At 36.3% G+C, this 18,044-nt stretch overlaps 1 protein-coding gene across 7 annotated transcripts in view; it reads right to left on the bottom strand.

Annotated features, from left to right (window-relative positions):
* Positions 1-2,547: 2,547 nt before the first annotated feature.
* Positions 2,548-18,044, bottom strand: part of LOC137284833 (ras-GEF domain-containing family member 1B-like) — a 145,710-nt gene continuing 130,213 nt past the window's right edge. For all 7 annotated transcript variants that reach the window (XM_067816838.1, XM_067816839.1, XM_067816842.1 and 4 more), the window contains 17 exons: positions 12,663-12,758; positions 11,684-11,773; positions 9,637-9,714; positions 9,115-9,159; positions 8,942-8,985; positions 8,686-8,827; positions 6,978-7,130; positions 6,765-6,833; positions 6,500-6,595; positions 6,076-6,178; positions 5,828-5,868; positions 5,413-5,547; positions 5,094-5,189; positions 4,802-4,858; positions 4,523-4,589; positions 4,207-4,279; positions 2,548-3,953 (listed from right to left, as the gene is read on the bottom strand). In XM_067816838.1, the coding sequence (XP_067672939.1) occupies positions 3,935-3,953; positions 4,207-4,279; positions 4,523-4,589; positions 4,802-4,858; positions 5,094-5,189; positions 5,413-5,547; positions 5,828-5,868; positions 6,076-6,178; positions 6,500-6,595; positions 6,765-6,833; positions 6,978-7,130; positions 8,686-8,827; positions 8,942-8,985; positions 9,115-9,159; positions 9,637-9,714; positions 11,684-11,773; positions 12,663-12,758 (1,404 nt within the window). In that variant the 3' untranslated portion in view covers positions 2,548-3,934. The remainder of the gene's footprint in view (positions 3,954-4,206; positions 4,280-4,522; positions 4,590-4,801; positions 4,859-5,093; positions 5,190-5,412; positions 5,548-5,827; positions 5,869-6,075; positions 6,179-6,499; positions 6,596-6,764; positions 6,834-6,977; positions 7,131-8,685; positions 8,828-8,941; positions 8,986-9,114; positions 9,160-9,636; positions 9,715-11,683; positions 11,774-12,662; positions 12,759-18,044) is intronic.

Raw genomic sequence — 18,044 nt, forward strand, 5'->3', positions numbered from 1 at the left:
CATCGTTAGTTGATGCAGTGCATCACACTAGAGAATCTGGTTTGTAAACAAGATATAGTCATCTTGGCAGGTAATGTCCCCAAACTCTGAGTCTTAATCTTTGCTATTAATTATGATCTGGTAAGTTGGGACAGATTGAGAAGACATTCTGCATTTATTTTTTGGATCATACTAAGAATTTGTTCTCAGGTCTGATGTATGTATTGCAGAAATGACAGTCATCATTTTTGCAGAATTAGTACGAAAACTTGCAGATTCCAACAGTGTATTAAAGTGATACACTGTAAACGTATTATATATCGCACAGGTTTTATTTTCACGCTTTTCACACAAAATATTTTGCCGCAAAAATTCGTACACCGTGAATAAACCTTTCGTTCGTTAACTATACACATGCTTGCCTCGGAGTTGTTGCCATAACACATCAAGTTCGAGGACTGGAATCTATAGGAATCTTAAAATAGCGACTGATAGAATGAAAAAGAATCAAACTTACTAGTAACTGTCGCTAGAATGGATTTCCCAAATCGTGCACGGAAAATAATTAATGAGCCAATTCCTATAGCAGAATTACGAATGATAGCGAAACCAGTAATGTGTGTTGTGACCGCCATTGAAATTGGTCACATGTTCTATTTGACCAATCATAGAGAGATGGTTTGATACAAAATGGATTACCATGAAACAAAAAGTAACAATATTTGTCCAAATAACAACTGACTTGTTTGGTGTGTTGGTATACGTAGTAAGTCAGTGTAGTTCTCTCACGTATGTTTATGGAGGATTGTTGCACCATACTGGTGCTGTATTGCTTCACAAAGTAAGGAGGAACATGGTTTCAATTACTCTGTGCATCAGGACCAACCTCATCATGTTAGAGTTGTGAAAGATGTGATGACAATTTTAGGGGGAGTCCAAGTCCCAGACACAGTACTGCATTACTTTCCCTTCAGCCCAGCCCTTCCTGCAATGGCACTGCTAAAGTCCTTCTGGAAGTACGTCTAGATTTCCTCAGATTCCAAATCTACCGTCTCACTTGGGTTCTTTTTCAGTTTAAAAGGAACTGTTTGTTTTTCTCAAAATATATATTCAGATACTATGCCTTACTCTGGGGGGACAAGTCCAAAACCTATTGCCCTCCTGCTAGTCTGAAATAACAGACAGATATTCTGCCGCGATGGCTGAGCAGACACTTTGTACAGTGGCCTGACATCACATTGGACAGTATTGTAAGTTATATCACATGCATCATGGTGTGACCACCTACTGTGGGAGGAAAGCTGCACTTGATGCAGGTAGGTCTCTGACAATAACTACCACACATGTTCAACTCACAAGCACGGTGCTGACTTAAAACTGGAATCATAATCATAGGTATCTGGTGTGACTATGTGATGCAACCAGTGTGAAATAGTCATTGGCTAGTGAATTTTCATGAGGTTATTTTGCAAATATATCACTCCCTCTGATGATTTAAGTTTTAATATGTCTGTAAATCATGAAAGACTGTGGCCTGATGAAAATATTGATCATATTAGCAGCTTAATGTTGGAAACCTGTGTCTACGTTCGGACTAGTCAATCATTTTGTGGTAATTTTCCACATAGCAAGCCTGACTGGCATCTGGGGTAGAATAGGCCTTCAGCAATCCATGCTTGCCATAAAGGCGCATCAGCTTGTCGTAAGATGCAACTAACAGGATGAAGTGGTCAGCATTGCTGACTTAGTTGGCACATCATCGGTTCCCCATTGCACAGATCAATGCTCATGCTGTTGATCACTGGATTGTCTGGTCCAGACTTGGTTATTCACAGCCTACTGCCATAGAGCTGGAATATTGAGTGTGGCATAATACTAAACATCACTCACTCACTCATATTTTGCAGGGTATGTTTCCTATCAAAATTAAAATGACAAACCAAGTCTTGTACAGAGGTGTATTAGTCTCATCTGATGACTGTAAAAACCTTGCAGGGCTACTGTTTCACCCTAATTAGTTAACAAGAAGACAGTCATCAATATCCCCTGCATTACCTCCAATTTCAGTCCAAGTCACTTGTTGCCATGGAGACGCCAAAAATATTTTATTCAGAATTCCAAAACTACCAAAAGGCACCAGTACACCACTAGACCAATTTGTGTGTTAAGTTTGGTGAAGAAATATTGAACAGTTTTCAAGTTCTACTCCAGAAAAAATAAATGTGCACAGATGGTTGCACGGATAGATGGATTTTAACACCCCCTGCAAAACACATCGTGGGGGATAATTAGATCGCAGGGTATTAACTAGACCTAACTAATGATGAAGTCAAGAAGCAAAAGACGTGCACAGGAATGAAAACAACTGTGCATTCAGTGAGGTGGTGGAGTAGCCTAGTGGTTAAAGTATCCACTCATTCGGAGACCCTGGTTTCAGTTCCCCATGAGGGTACAATGTGTGGAGCCCATTTCTGGTGTTCCCTGCAGTGATATTGCTGGAATATTGCTGAAAGCAGCGAAAACCCAGACTCACTACCTCCATCCTGTGATCAACCATTTAACACCGAATTATTCATGATTCACATTTTATTCAACTGATTGTATGTACAGATTCTATTTACAAGTGCAAGCGCCAGGGCCACTAAAGCATCACACAGTTTAACAATATGTCCGCCTAGGGCTCGGCACCACTGTCAACAAAGTGCGTATTCAACAACAGCTGCTAAACACTAGCAAGAAGCGGCACGGAACAACAATACAGATCCCAGTCTTCTCTACTTCTGAGTATTAATGGTGCGTGATATGATGATTCCAATGGTATGAGGATAGTGATTAGACAATGGTCATTTTGATCTCCAAACATGGGCTATACGTGCAGTAGAAACAAGTGTTTGTTCACTCTGGACCATAAAATGTTTCAGATTTGTACAATTTTCGAATTTTATTTTTTGCCCTTCTATGGATGATATGTAAAAACGACATTTCCTCTTTTCCTCTTAATGAAAAAATCATTCGAAATATAAGAGGAAAGTTGGAATGGTTCCAAGTATGAAAATGCCATTTATGAAATTTTACAAATGAATGTTCTTTTGAATATCTACAAGTCAGACCACATATACATCCAATTAGTTTCCACCTGATAACAGTCTTGTATACATAGATATATAAAACCTATAGTGTTCCCATGAGATTCTCAAAATCTTTGGTCTCATTTTCCATTTTTGTTTCATTTTTCTTTTTAGAAAAAAAATAATGAAATGTTCCTCATAATATATATAACTAGGCTCTCTGAGAATAAAATTTTCTTGAGAATGTTAAAATTGTCCATGTAGCTTGCAAAACAAATAACATGGAACGTATGAAGCATCATCCTGAGAGGGCAAACTAAACTCAATTATCAGCACCACCAGGAAAATAAATTAGAGTCCAATCAGACTTTAGTAACAAATGGCACAATTTGTTGTCCAGCAACAGTCACAAGTGCCTTAAAAACAAGTCCCACAGCACTTTTGTCTTCCAGTACACACATACTGGCAATGTCACTCACAAGCTTGAAGTGTCCATAATGACACAGTCTTTGAGTTTGATAGCACAGGCATTCTCACTAGAGATCAGTCTGGACACATAGTGTCTGCCATTTTGCATGGGGGGTAACTCCTTTAATTGGGAGATAACTCCAGCACTGAGACATTTTGTCCAACTGCCACTTTAGAAGATACTGTCCCTCCTTCATCAATGTTTATCACACACATTACAACTTCAATCTGATTCTTGACCAACACTAGCAGGGACATCTTGAAGCATCTACAACAGATCCTGCACAACACTCAAAGCCGGACAATATCCCCCATAATACACCTTGCAGTGTAACAGCCACAGGGCAGTCAGCAGCCATTTAAGTACAGTATCAAAATGATTCACAAAGATACTAGGCTGACGTCTTTCTCTTCGTTTGTCATAAACCAGCCTGGGCCCTGGAAAAGAAAGGGACAATAAATAACTTTGACATATTTACTAAAAAATAACTATTGTTCAGTGGAAAAACCATGCAATAATGATGTTGATCAGTTCATGGCATGTAAAATATTAATATGCATTTATTATTATCATAATTTATGATTACCTTGACTGATTTTACCTGAAAGTTGACGAAACCTGTGTCAGGCTTCATAAAATACTAGCTAACTTGAAGCTTGCGGTTCACTTCACAGTGATCAGTATACTTACTTGAGTGTCTTGTGTCTTTCCTTGTCATAGCTGTTTTCTGGAGGCTCGCACTCATATGATGCCAGTGATAGCGCTGTAGAGAAAAAAGTACAATAACTCAATAATGCAATACGGTATATGAATTATTAAAAAGTATTAAGAAACCTTAGCACATTATCATGGCATTTCTGTTTAACTTTCACAGTTGTCTTCTTTAATTGCATTGATCTTGAAACAAAAGATTAAGATGAGCTAAAAACTTATTTAATTTAAAAACTTATCCAGTTAATTTAATTTAATTAATTAACTTAATTGCATTAAAATGAATTTTACTTACTTGTCTCTGAGAAGACTGGGGATGTAAGCACGTAATTCAACACTTTGTTGTCCTTCTCAAACGGGCACTGCAAGAATAAGACAGAAACATGAACATACAAGTAATAATATAATGTTATTAGTAAGGTTTGGTGGTGCTTGGTTATAACATAGTATATATCCTAGTTGATATTTTTAGATTTTAAAAAATGCAAAAAGTGGCCTCATTTGAAGATCTTGATATAAAAATGTCACCTGTTATTTTACAACCCTGAACATGAATATATATACTTGTTCTTACCTCAACTTGCTGCCAAGCCATGATATCAGAGATCTGCTTTGCAACCTGCCAGAATTTCTAAAATACAAATAAAACAAAACTTAAAATCAATGTGTCATTGTAATGTACATTTCATGCTTATAGTAACCATAAGGTGTCTTTAAAAAATTCAACAGATATTAACACATTAACACTTTAGTTTCAGGAATGTTCTTAAATGAAATCTTTTTAAATGGCAAATTTGGTGGAATAATTTTGATAGTTTCACTGTAAATGGTAGAATGATTTTTGCTTGTTTGACATTCCAGCTTACCTCAAAGTTGATATTGGTGTTGGACAGCCTGTTCATACATCCTTCATTGAGGAAATACAGATCCTTGACAAACAGGCTGAAGAAGGGGATGACAATCTGGGGGAAAACACAAAACTTTACTTAAATGTAGCACATTAATTGAATTAAAAAAATCATATGTGTAAAATTATTCAACAAAGAGAAAATCAATGCTTGGACAAATGACAAAAAATTATTTTAGAATTAGTTTTTATTATGAGCCATTTCTAAACTGATGGTTTCCAATATGTTTCAGAGATCTTATTTGGTTCTCCGAAATAAAGAGCTATTGTTTAGTTACCTTTCCTTGATCATCGACTGCCCCTTGCGAGCGCCACATAGCGGCCTTGAGACATGAGCGGTAACTGCCGAAGTTGTTTGAGGGGTCCATCTGATGCTCCAAGATAAGGAACTTGGCTGTGTTTACTTTAGCCCACTGTAGACAGAATAACATGACATAAGTACTGATGTACAAGTGTTTGTTTTAGCAGTTTCACATAGAAAAAACAACAATAAACATCTAAAATGTATATCTTTATAAAAGTGGAAAATAGCAGATTTACTATAAAATAATTACTTAAATTGAGGGTATTGAATAACTTCATTTTCTATACAAGTGAGATTTTCCAGCAGTAATAAAAATTTTGTATGGAACATTTGGATTGACAAATGTGACTTTTCACTGTATATAGGTATTTCACTTGCGAGCAGCTTACCGTCTTTTTTAATCTTGCAACAGGGCTCATATTCATGCCAGCTGAAAAATTGTAAAAAAAATGTTATAGACAGTGATAAATAATGAAACATATTTTTTCAGGATAACCAAGGCTGCTTTTAGCACTAGTACAGTGTTAATTTTCAGAGTTTAACACTTGTAGACACTTGTAATAGTCTTCCTATGATAATTTTGTGAGAATTATTTCTCATTCATGTAACTGAATTTGTTGCTGAAAGGTGTTTTTACCTATGATTGCCATTAAAGAGTTGAAGTTGCCGATGTTGATGCATTCCTTGGCCACATCTATGAAGTATTCAATCATTTTAACGCGGTTCTTCTTCTTCAAATGCTGAAAAGATGAACAAATCAATAATAAATTAAACACAGGTAATAAAGTACATAAGTAAGTAAATGAAAGTAAATTCTTTATAAATATATGGAACTGCAATGACAAAGTGATTGGAAAAGCGATTTTATGGAAAACAACTTGTAGTTTATCACAATGATTTGGTGTAGATTCTTACACCATTTTTTATCAAGCTAAAAGCTCTAGGTAATAACAAGAAGTTATCCATTATCTTGTATGCTTCATTACTGACTCATCAATTTCAAGAATACTGACTATACAATTATGGAATTTCAGTTCACTGATAGCAATGCCATGACTTACTGAGCATATTTCTGATGCCACAAGATAGCTGAGTCGGTTGAACCACTGGACATATGCCTCCAAGTTGCTCGTCTTTTTCATGTCACGGAATGTTGTCTGTAATAAAACAGATGTCATATAAATAACCCAGTTATCTCCCCTGATTGCTATCTTCAGTTGTGTTCTAATTTTTCTATCCTTCCTGGTCAAAGAAATAAAACTTTTCATAAGACTAAAGATACCTAGTCAGATACACATAAGAAACAGCTTTAGAAACAATACTTACCTCGCCATCAATAGCTTCTTTTGAGAATGCTTGGACAAATTCTTCAGCGCCAATCATACTCAAACGCTCCTGAAAAGTAATCATTTCGTGTAAGTAATTTGAATTAATACTGATTAGTACTTTTTAAAAAAGTGCTTTTGAAGAAGTTGTGGTGGTAGAAATACAGTTCTTTCATTCAAAGTATTTTAATTAAATAATGTCTTGCTAACGTACCAGTTCAACATGGGTTAGTTGCTGAGCTAACACAAGCGGACTGGGGCACACTTCCATGATGTCAGTGGTGGGGACAACCTGGGTTTGCGATTTCTGCATGGCCTCACTGGTGAGTTTAGCCAGGACATCTTCAAATTTCTGTAACCGAGACAACTGGAACAGAAAAAACAAATAAATGATAAAATACAAATTAATTGTTGAGTAAGTTCTGCATATTACAGTATATCATCTATCATGCCGTCTCATAGGGACCGTATCCATAGCAACAGAGTGTGACTCGACAGGCAATTAAAACCAGGATGTTCATTTAAGAAAATTTAAGTGGTTAGTCATCATGGTAAATTCATTGTGATGTCATAAATGAGATAGGTCATATGACATCCCACTGCCTATTTAGGATACACGGAAAGGCACACTGTATCGTCACATCAGGAAATATAGTTTTAGCTTTGTGTCTATTTATGACTTTTTAAACCAAATCAGCAGATCAAGGAAATTACGTCATATGTACACAAGTAACCAATATCAATATCAAATCAGAAACATATGACGTTTAAGATCTCATTTCAGATTTTTCTATTCTTTTTCATAATCTGGGTAATTATCAAATATGTATCTTTGAAACCAAAATTGTTTCATTACAAAGATCAAATCTTAAAAGCAGTATGTTTGGATAGGTAAAAAATCGGTTAGCACAAGACTGGTAAGACTGTGGGGCATACCATCAATTTTGGTCTTAGATCTCAAGACAACCCCTAACAGAGATCAGACTTGAGGCCCAAGGAATAGGATGCCTGTCTGAGAAACATGGCACCGGAATTATCCCTTATCCTCAGCGGGAAGTGTCCCTGCTGGTACCACCAAATATTTCCAGACAAACCTGCTGCTTATCAGTGTGATTTACTGCATTGGGTTTGGCACTGGCCAAGTTTGGATCAGTGTGATAATGGAATACGGTCAGAGATGGATTGTGTAGAAATATCTCTCTGAGTTGAAATATAATGTATCATAATGATCAAGTAATTTTCTAGATTTGAAAATTTGATTTACTAGAGGGCATATTTGACAAATTCACTTTCAAATTCGTAATTTAAATGAGGGTCATAGTCTTACCATTCACAGACTTTGGAAGGAAGTAAGAAATTTTGAAGCTTAAACTACAAATGTGTTTGGATAGCATTCCTTTTTTTATTTTCATGCCATTATTTGTAGTGAGCGAACTCTGGACGGAAACATTTGAAATGTCTAGCATAGTTCCAATGTCTTGATGAAGATGTCAACACAAGAGGTCACATTGGAGGAGTTTAACAGGATGAAAACATGATTCCCCATATTGCAGAGTTGAGACACAGATAAACACTTGGATTCTTTCACATTCAATCTTCTGAGAGAGTCCACATATCAAATCCCTGAGGACAAAGAAAGGAGGCCTCCCTTATCCATCTACAAATACCAGGTTCATCCGAACAAACTAAACGTGAAACAGTTGCAGGTTTCCGTCAGTATTTCGGGTTGTGTGGTTTTACTAAAGCCAAGGTTCCATCCATGAGTCACGTGATGTCACAGTGTTTCAAGATACGTACATAAGTGATGTAGATGTGTATGTCAAGGTGAAGGACACCAATAGAAGGGATAAGCAAATTTTTAAAAAGAATGGTGGCTCAGTGTTTCAAGACATTTATATAAATAAAGTTATTTTGTTACTCACTCGAGAGAGAAGATTATGCATGAGTGCACCGATATCCTTTCTGAGTTCGGGGTAGATCTTGACGACGCGCTGGGTGATATCCTTCAGGTGTTTCATCATGCGTTCATCCCTGAAGTCGTAGGGGAACAACTCGGTCCACTCGCTGCAATGATGAAGATGATGAAGATGATAAAATATAACCTGTGATATGATCATCTGACAGCACTGTTTCAATCTTATTCAATTCAATCCACATGAAACATTTGATTTCACTCACCTCAACAGACTGACAATGTGTGTTCCGAATTTACCCAGTGAGTTCTGTAAACACAAAAATGAAACAGATTTAGAAAACAGAAAATTAGAAAACTGCAAAGTGTTCACTCAAAGTTATAACCTTTATTTTAAAAATCTAATATCATAACCTCATAAAAAAACATCACAGCTCACCTTATCAATTCTGTCATTAGCCAGGTTCTGTTGAAATATGCACACCTTAAAACAATAAAACAAAAAGTTATTAAATGATGAAATTCATGCACTGTTTAAAGTATTTTCATAAACTTCAAAAAGAAATTGGGAAAGGGCTTTACTATGGGGACATGTGTGCGGCCCTGTCTCGGGAAAGACTTGTTGACAGCGTCAATAACCACCTGAACGTTACTCAATTTCAACAAGTCTATTTCAAGCTGCCCCACTAATCACGTAATTAACATTTTTATCTTCAACTTGGAGACTTGTACACGTGATCGCCACAACTTTTAATAATGGGCAGGGTATTCTACTTACACAGACATTTGTTTACTTACAACGTATTCAAATGACAGCCTAAAATGTTGAAATAAACAAATGATAACTTTGATCGACATCTGCCAATCAGTGTTATGTACATCTCAACTGTTCAGCACACATAGTATTTGCCACTAGTGTTGGTTGTACTCCTTGTTAATTACAAGTCTATTTCAGTCTCACCTGGCAAACTTCTCCCAGTAAGCTGTGGGGTCGGATAAACAGCCTTGAACTCAAGAGAAATGCAAATATGTACGTCCTCTGAAAGAGAGAAATGATTCTGTTACAACCACATACTTCAGCATGTCAGTATTTGCAGGTTTTAAAGAACTTATGTAACCAAGAGTGCAAGTTCCTTGAATCTAATCTTTCCTCATCCTTGATTGAATAGAATATTCACAATGCTTTAAGAGAATAGCAATCTTGAAAATATTTGTGAAAAGAGAGTTCTTTAATTCATAATTTAGTAAACATTCAAAGCAATTATATCAATATTCGTACTGTTCAACTGGAAGTTAATTCATCAGTGTTGGAAAATATTCATGAAATACTGGAATATCCTTGCTTAACATAATATTCACACATCTCTCTAAATGGATATCCATATTTTCAGGCATTGTAATTACAAAATATTAATTCCACCACATAAAGGGAGAAAGTGCTAGGATAGATTGCTTATGTGTGCTTAAACTTATCAAGTCTTTGAAGGGCATTTAGAAGTGAAATACATAGGAATGAAGATTTTCATGGATATCAACTTCTTTATATGATGAAGGAGTAAGCATTTACTCCGAAACATTGTGTTCTCATATAAAGAAGTTGATATCCATAAAAATCTTCATTCTTGTGTTTAAACTTGGCACTGACTGAATAGAATTACTTGAAAGCACAATAACGCACAATCTCTGTCTTAAAGATTATCAATAGCACTTGAACGTGATTACACTATGCACTGAGGTGGTACATCATATCAACAGAATCCATACACTTCCATTGCCAAAACTGAACCAAAGATTTCTATATTAGTCTCAGAAGTATATTCCACCATGAGATCTTTTATTGCATACATGGAAGACAATCAAAGACTGATGACCTGATCTAGATTTTGTCAAATGGATATTGTTGAATGTAAATGCGCGACTGATAACTTGATGCAAATTCTACCAATCTGATTTTAAAATCTGCATGTGACGTATTTCCCAAAGATAACAAAAACCACACACATTTAAACTATTTACATCCTTGTATGGTAGAAAGGTCCCTCTCCCCACCTCTGCATCATGCAACCTTGACCTCTAAGTTTCAAACAATGGAACCTTTCTGTTCTCTTCTTTTCTGATGTAAGTCATGTAACATTAAGCAATGGGCATAAGTCAACACACAGTTCCTTGTAGTCTAATATCCTGCTGTAAGAATAATCTCACGAATACAAGATGTTTCTAGGCAACGTGTCTGAAAACAATCCTCCCACACATTCTAACATAAAACATGCCCACATAAACTTTAAGAGAGATGGGCGTAATATTAACCAAACACACATTGGATAAATCCGGCATTTTTTAGCTAGAATGAATGAGGTTTATTACAGGTTTTCAAGGATATGAAAGATCTGTTTGGGGGAGTTGTGTAATGAGAGTTAAGTGCCATACTTCTTTTCTTCATATCAAAACACTTATAAGCAGTAAGTAACAGTCCTACAGTTTCCGGTCATGTATTTGGTTCATTCACAAATCAGTGTTATGCGGTGTAGTTAATGAATCAAGCAATTTGGGGGATGTTTTCAATGAAGTGAATACTTTTGGCGGTAAAACTACCCTCTGGCGGACTTCCAGACATTCAAACCCATTTGCCACTTGAACTCATCACCACATCCTCTCTACTATATTCAGTTTCCTACTAAAGGTGGCATAAAATCAGGGCAGGTTCCTATCACCAACATACACCAGCATCTCCATGGAATAACAACTTATAGTCTATTTCAGTAAAGGAAATCAACAAACGTTAATTTCATTCACCCTTGCCACAACATCTCTTTTTCAGTCTGGTAACACATAGAAACCAAACTCAACAGAAAAGATGCAATGACCTTTAAATAAATCAGTATCTTGCTTATTTCACAAGTGATGTCGTCAATAGTGAAATTGATGCTCTGCTGAGTGATGATACTGTATTACAGGGGATGATATATACAAGCGTCTATATCCAAAGTGGCTTTGGTATATATACTCACATCAGGGTAATAATCTCCTGTAGGTACCAGATGCTGGATAAGTGCCTCAAGGGATCCTGATAACAGGTTGCCATCTTGAAATATCAATGCCTGAAAAAGTATCATAGTAAATCTATACCTTAAAGAGACTTTAGTGTGTCAGGAATATGATAAGAAAGATTTGTGAAGTATTTTGGGCTGATTCATGTTGATGTGTAATTCTAGTACTATGCACTCTGGTTCATACTGTAGAGTTCTCAACACACCCATTTCTTAACAGGTGAAATTTAAATTGTTATCAGTGTCTTGAATATTGTGCAGTCTGGGTTATCCAGTACCTTTTCAAAACCTTTCAGTATGAACAGAATTTTTACAACTGACAGTTAAATTCTCATAAAAACTGTGTAATATATAAAATTTGAAAAAAAAATGAACGATCCTTTCAGGCTTTCAACCTGATTAACCCATATCATGACATAACACACCCAAATAACATAAATGTAATGTCATGTGAATATCAAAGAATGATTAACTTGTTAATAAAAGCAGTTGTGTCAATTTCAACAAGAAAAAAACAGCATTTCTCATGGCCCTGCCTTGACCTTAGTAAAGCTTGAGAGCCAAGTGCTGTGTTGTGATGCACTGCCTCAACCACGAACTGGAGGGCTGTTTTGTTCCACTGTTGACCTATCTTTCGAAAAACAAACAGTTACCACCACCATCGAAGTTTCAAACCTAAATATACATTTTTGGTGTCATTTGCTGGAGATGTAAGCTTCACATTTTGCATCTTGTATGATAGATTGGAGGATGTACCAATTTGTTCCAAAAGTGAATTTCTATGTTTTTGGAACTAAGCCAATGTCATTTCCGCTTGCACAGTACAAAAAGGTTTCTTACATCAACAGACGCCTGTCTGAAGCTTGAAAGTGCAGTGTTTATGTGTAATGTTGCTGCAAGGAAGACTATGGTTTTGAGTGACAAAACCAAGTATACTTACATCAGTTTCGTCTATGTATCTTATGTGGCTATCAAAGCCGTTTTTCTCCATATCAAACATTTGTGAAAGGCTCAGAGTCTGTGGGCCAACACTCTGCTGCAAAACAAAACAAACACATATTATAATGTATTATATTGTATATGATATATACTTCAAATGTAAAAAACTTACAAACAAAAGCACAGTGGCTTGTAACGAAAATACCTGACATGAAGGTCTCTACTGTCAATGACCAGTCTCAACTCTCTTTACACAGCGTGAACAGAACACTGTTTTCACACACATATACCAATTTGTGGTTGCTTTGAGGTAATCACAACCTCATCTACTGTGAAACGATATCACTTTCATATAAAAAAACACCCTTCTTACTACGAAGACTTACTACGGAATGAAATACAAACAAGTCTGAGACCAATATACGGAATGGCTCCAAGAACAGAGAATGTATGAGTAATGTCAACATGTCACACCCTTGGCGCTGTTATTTTGGTCTGAACACTGAAATGGATTGCAAAATAACCTTCAACCAGACCCTCCCAAGCTATTACTAAATGCCTCCCCCACACTGACCAGGCTTGTCTTGTCAGAAATAGCTGACAAAATTACATGAGTAATTGCCATTATGTAAGAGATGTTAGGAGCGCTGATCATTAATACCTAATCACAGACATCTGTTGTTTATCTGCATGGTAAGAAAGAACAGAGAAGATTTAAATGACATTTTGACTTGAGTAGTAAAGCAATGTAAAGGTGACTTTTGTATCAGTATTCTTCATGTATCAAGTAGAACATTATGAAAGGAATAAAAATGATATAAACATGGATACACATGATATAAACATGGATACACATGATATAAATGTGGATATACATAATATGAACATAGATGGATCAGATTTCATACAGGGGAAATTAATTTTTTATATTTTCAGTGTTCTCAGATCTTCAAAACAGCTGACCTGTCCCTCAAAATATTTAAACACCCTTCTTCTGCATAACATGAATTGAACTGTGTCCTCAACAAAGGTGTTGGCCTTCTTTTCTTGACTGCCCTACCCTCCTTCCCTCTCCTCAGTCAACATCTGGCCACATGGTAAACAAGCATGTGTCAGGCATGTAATTGACACATGTGCATTTCATTAGCAATCAATCTCCTAGGGACCATCTCATAATGAATAAAATATTTCCTTTAACAATATCCACATTTCTTTGTACAATCAGGGCTTTTGAAGATGGATAAATTTACACTAAGACATACACAGGGAAATGTGTTACTAAACAGAATATTCATACAACTATTTAGACTTATTAAATTAGAGGCCTTGAAATTAACAAAGTGAGCATCAAAGGACACAAATGAGAAAACAAACTACCCACACATGTTAAGTAATACATCACAGAATATTTACAGAAAATGAACTTACGCTGGGTTTATTCAAAATGGTTGGCATTGTCGAAGTTTGTTTCTGTAGTAACTACAGTAAAATGTCTTCCACAGGGTGAGATCAACTGCCTTTTGATATGAAATAAACTAATTCACTGTGTATATAGATACAAATATTTCCTTCAATGATGTCAGTTTCACCTCGTACTTATGTTAGTTTCAGCTGGACACATGACAAACTACGTCACGCTTTCAGTTTCACACAGTAGTTACAGCAGTGGTGTCAATTTCACCCGTAAATAAATTAACATAGAAACTGGAAATTACACATTCTTCCTTTACAATTCACTATGGTGATAATAGTAATAATAGTAAACTTAAACAATGCTAATTGGTTATTTATTTCAGTAATGGAAATTCCATCTATTTGAAATATACCTAGTAACTCACACACCTTACATGCATTTGAGCACAGCAGGGTATATTCCCAGCACCACATGGCCTGTCAGTCAGCAATTTACACATGTACATTTCAGCCAATGAGAGGGGGATATCAGCTCTACTACATTTCAGGTTCATAACATTGGTATCCCAGCAACTGGTAGTAAATGGCTCCCAGGTGATTGTTTTATTGTTTTCAATTGATTTAAGATTTAGTGTCCATGAATTGATCAAACATGGACCCCTGCAAGCCTGAATTTCCACATATTGATCTCAGTAAAATTTAAATTGTCAAGCATGTTCACTGAGGTTTAAAATTTGTTCTGTTGAATAAATGTGGATACTTTTGTTGCTCGATTCAAGATAAATAACAGTTGTCCTTTTTATTTTATAACAAATTCATACTAAATTGTGAATCATTACAGATAGTATATTAAATATATTTGATACATATAAAGCAGAACCATTCTCACCTTAGACATGTTGAAAAATTTAGGAATCCACATTTTCAATTATTCTTCTATGCACATGTGCTCTGACGGTTGATTTTTCAAATTGTGTGGTGACTTGTGGGACTTATGAAGCAAGAACATTTATCTGATAAAGATAGGAAATCCCACTCCAGCACTCATTGGGAGTTTCCATTCAGCTGGTCAAATGATCGCTAAGCAAGCTCTTGAATCGGAAGTCGCTGAGAGCTGCGGATCTATGAATCATAACCTCAACCCTAAATTTGGGAAATGAATTAAGTTTTGACGGTTCTGCTTGCGTAATACTGAACATAATTAACATATCTAAAAATATAAAATTAAATGCTGTTAAAGACTTTTCTAAATCAATCAAAATTGATCAATCAATAATTTTGGTGGCAAACTATGATGATTTTGATATGACGGGTATAAAGCTTCATCTCCGAATCCACGATCATTTCATGTCATTCATATCTATATAGTGACTGGTTATAATATAAAACTGCATGAAACTGATGTTCTAATTTTATAAAATTCACATATTCTACAGCTGTAAAGCAATAGTGAATCATACATTGTACAAATATAACCGGAATACAAAAGAATACGTAATTCCATACAGATTCTAAAGTGAGTTATATAACATCAGGCTGTGCAGTCAGACAAGTGCAGTCTAGCAAACCTACCTCCTGAATTTCTACGATCATCCACATCAAGCTTGAAAATAACCTCAGTTACACACAATGAGATTCACCACTTATCATGGTGCATGAGGTTTTGACATCAAGCATCACAATAATAGTTCCACACCTCACAACATTTCAGGGACAAGTAATGGAGCCCCCAGGTTCGTTCTACGCAGCTCAAATACAACCCAGCATGCCACAGTGTTGGACCATCCCCCTGAACCCTCCGACAACTTCAACTATTTGTCCACTAAACACCATCAAGGTGGGAATCAGATACGTCCAATGCTGGCTGCTCGCTACCTGAAGGCTACCTGGGGCAGGTGGGTAAACAATGACTGACAAGCTATGCTTAGGTAGTCAGTCCCTCATGATGAAGACATGTGACACACAGATTTACAAGACCACCCAGTTTAGTCCTTTACCAAAAACCACTTTAAAATTACATTTTCATTTATTTAAATTGTAAAATGATCAGCAAAAAACAGATGACTCAGATAAAGATTTTGTTCGACAGTTAGACAATGCAACATCATCATACCTCAAACCAGGGTCTGTAGAAAACATCCTTATCTTCCTCAAAGTTGCAGTTCTCTACCAACCTCTAGGTCCAAGAAGCGATTGTAAGATTGTAACGTGTATCGTTTTGAGTGTTATCACCATATTTACATAGTTGACTAATATGCTCTCCATGACAGAGGAACTGAATCACGCGGACTGCTCCCAAATCAATACTTGTATGGATTGCAGTTAGAATTAATATCTTGGGCCAAAATGACTCAACGTGACAGCTGGGAGGGAGCGCTTGGGAGGGAGATTCTGCTTCTTCAAATCAGAGATCGTTGTTAATATAATGCAAAATTGTCCAACATCTTAGCTTGGAGAAACAAACATGCCCAATTGGTCTCACTACTGCGCTGAGGCAGGAACGACATTATGATGGGGGCTCCATGCATAACTGAGGCAGTCCACCATCAGCATATTACAATGCATCGTAATTACTTCCAATATCGTCTTACCAAAACTGCCATACTTGATGGGGGTCAGTACTGATCATGTAATTTCCACTCCTCATTTGATCAAACTGCTATGCCTCACAATATTGTTGTTTTTAAATAACAAGATTGTTTATTTTCCCACTGAGGGCACATTGTAAATATTTTGAAATGATTTTGATTGTACAAATCTTCAAGGTCTTTCCTAGTTAAATAAAATATGGATCTGAACCAAAAACATTTAAACTTTTCAGACATGTAAATCGGGTAATACCAGTTAGAAATCATACCCTGATCTTGAATACCAGTCAAAGAAAGGAAGGTGAAATAGGATAATACCATTTTGAAAATTTATCCCACTTATACCAGTTTTAGCCAAGTTGCTAAATGGGATAACGCTCAAACTGAAAACTTACCCTGAATACCATCAGTTTCAATTTCAAATTGCCTTTCCCAAGACACTAAGGAATGGATCCTCGTCTGAGATAAACAAGCATCATCAAGACAACAACTCTTGAGAAATTCCAAGAAAATCCAAGCAATGGAATAAACCAGGGAGAGGAAGGCCTGTTGCTAGCAAACAGTACACAAAATCTATATATACAACCCCCAAGTCACTGACCTCAGCCAGTCAGCATTCCTGCTACCATTCCCTGACATTGCTTATCTAACCAGGCAGTGTATATTAACCATCTTAGAGAGAAAACACACGTGACCACTGGATGGATGAAAGTCATATGAAATGTACTGTATAATTTTCAAGCATGACATTTTTCATTTGTACATTAAACGTTTCAAAGCTTGACATTTTGAAGGATTGTTTTTGTACGGAAAGTTATGAAGACTGCCATGAACTAGACTCTGTGCATGTGACACTGATTCACGTGACCACTGAAATAAACATCTTGCTGAAAGGTCAAATCTGATACAACACTGTCCCAATGGTCATAGCTTCCAAGCATCGTCTTAGAATAGAAAAATATATCTAATTGTGCAAACAGGAAAAGCTTGAATGAAATCAGCAACACCTCAAGTGGAATCAGGAGAGGAATTGAAATTGGCGAGACATTATCAGAAATCAATACCAAAGGGATTCACTGGATAATTGGAGTAGGAATGCACAAACACCTTCAGTTGGTCCTATCAATTCAGGAGGGTGGTGAAACACCTACTGGGAGGTTATTCCTATCTTCAACAAACCCCTGCAGCTCTCAGAAAGTGCTATTTATGTATTTCGGAGGAATGGTGTCAATAGATCTGTGGTACAATTGGCATAATCCTGAGAAGAACTGACTCTTTGCAATATGTTTTCATTTCATCAACTTATGATCTGTTTGGTGAAATGCTCAAACCAGGATCCAGGATACTGACTTCATGTAAGGCAGTAGCAAGCATCCTGTAAG

Source organism: Haliotis asinina, chromosome 5, assembly GCF_037392515.1.
Source record: "Haliotis asinina isolate JCU_RB_2024 chromosome 5, JCU_Hal_asi_v2, whole genome shotgun sequence".
In the NCBI taxonomy this organism is placed as follows: domain Eukaryota; kingdom Metazoa; phylum Mollusca; class Gastropoda; order Lepetellida; family Haliotidae; genus Haliotis; species Haliotis asinina.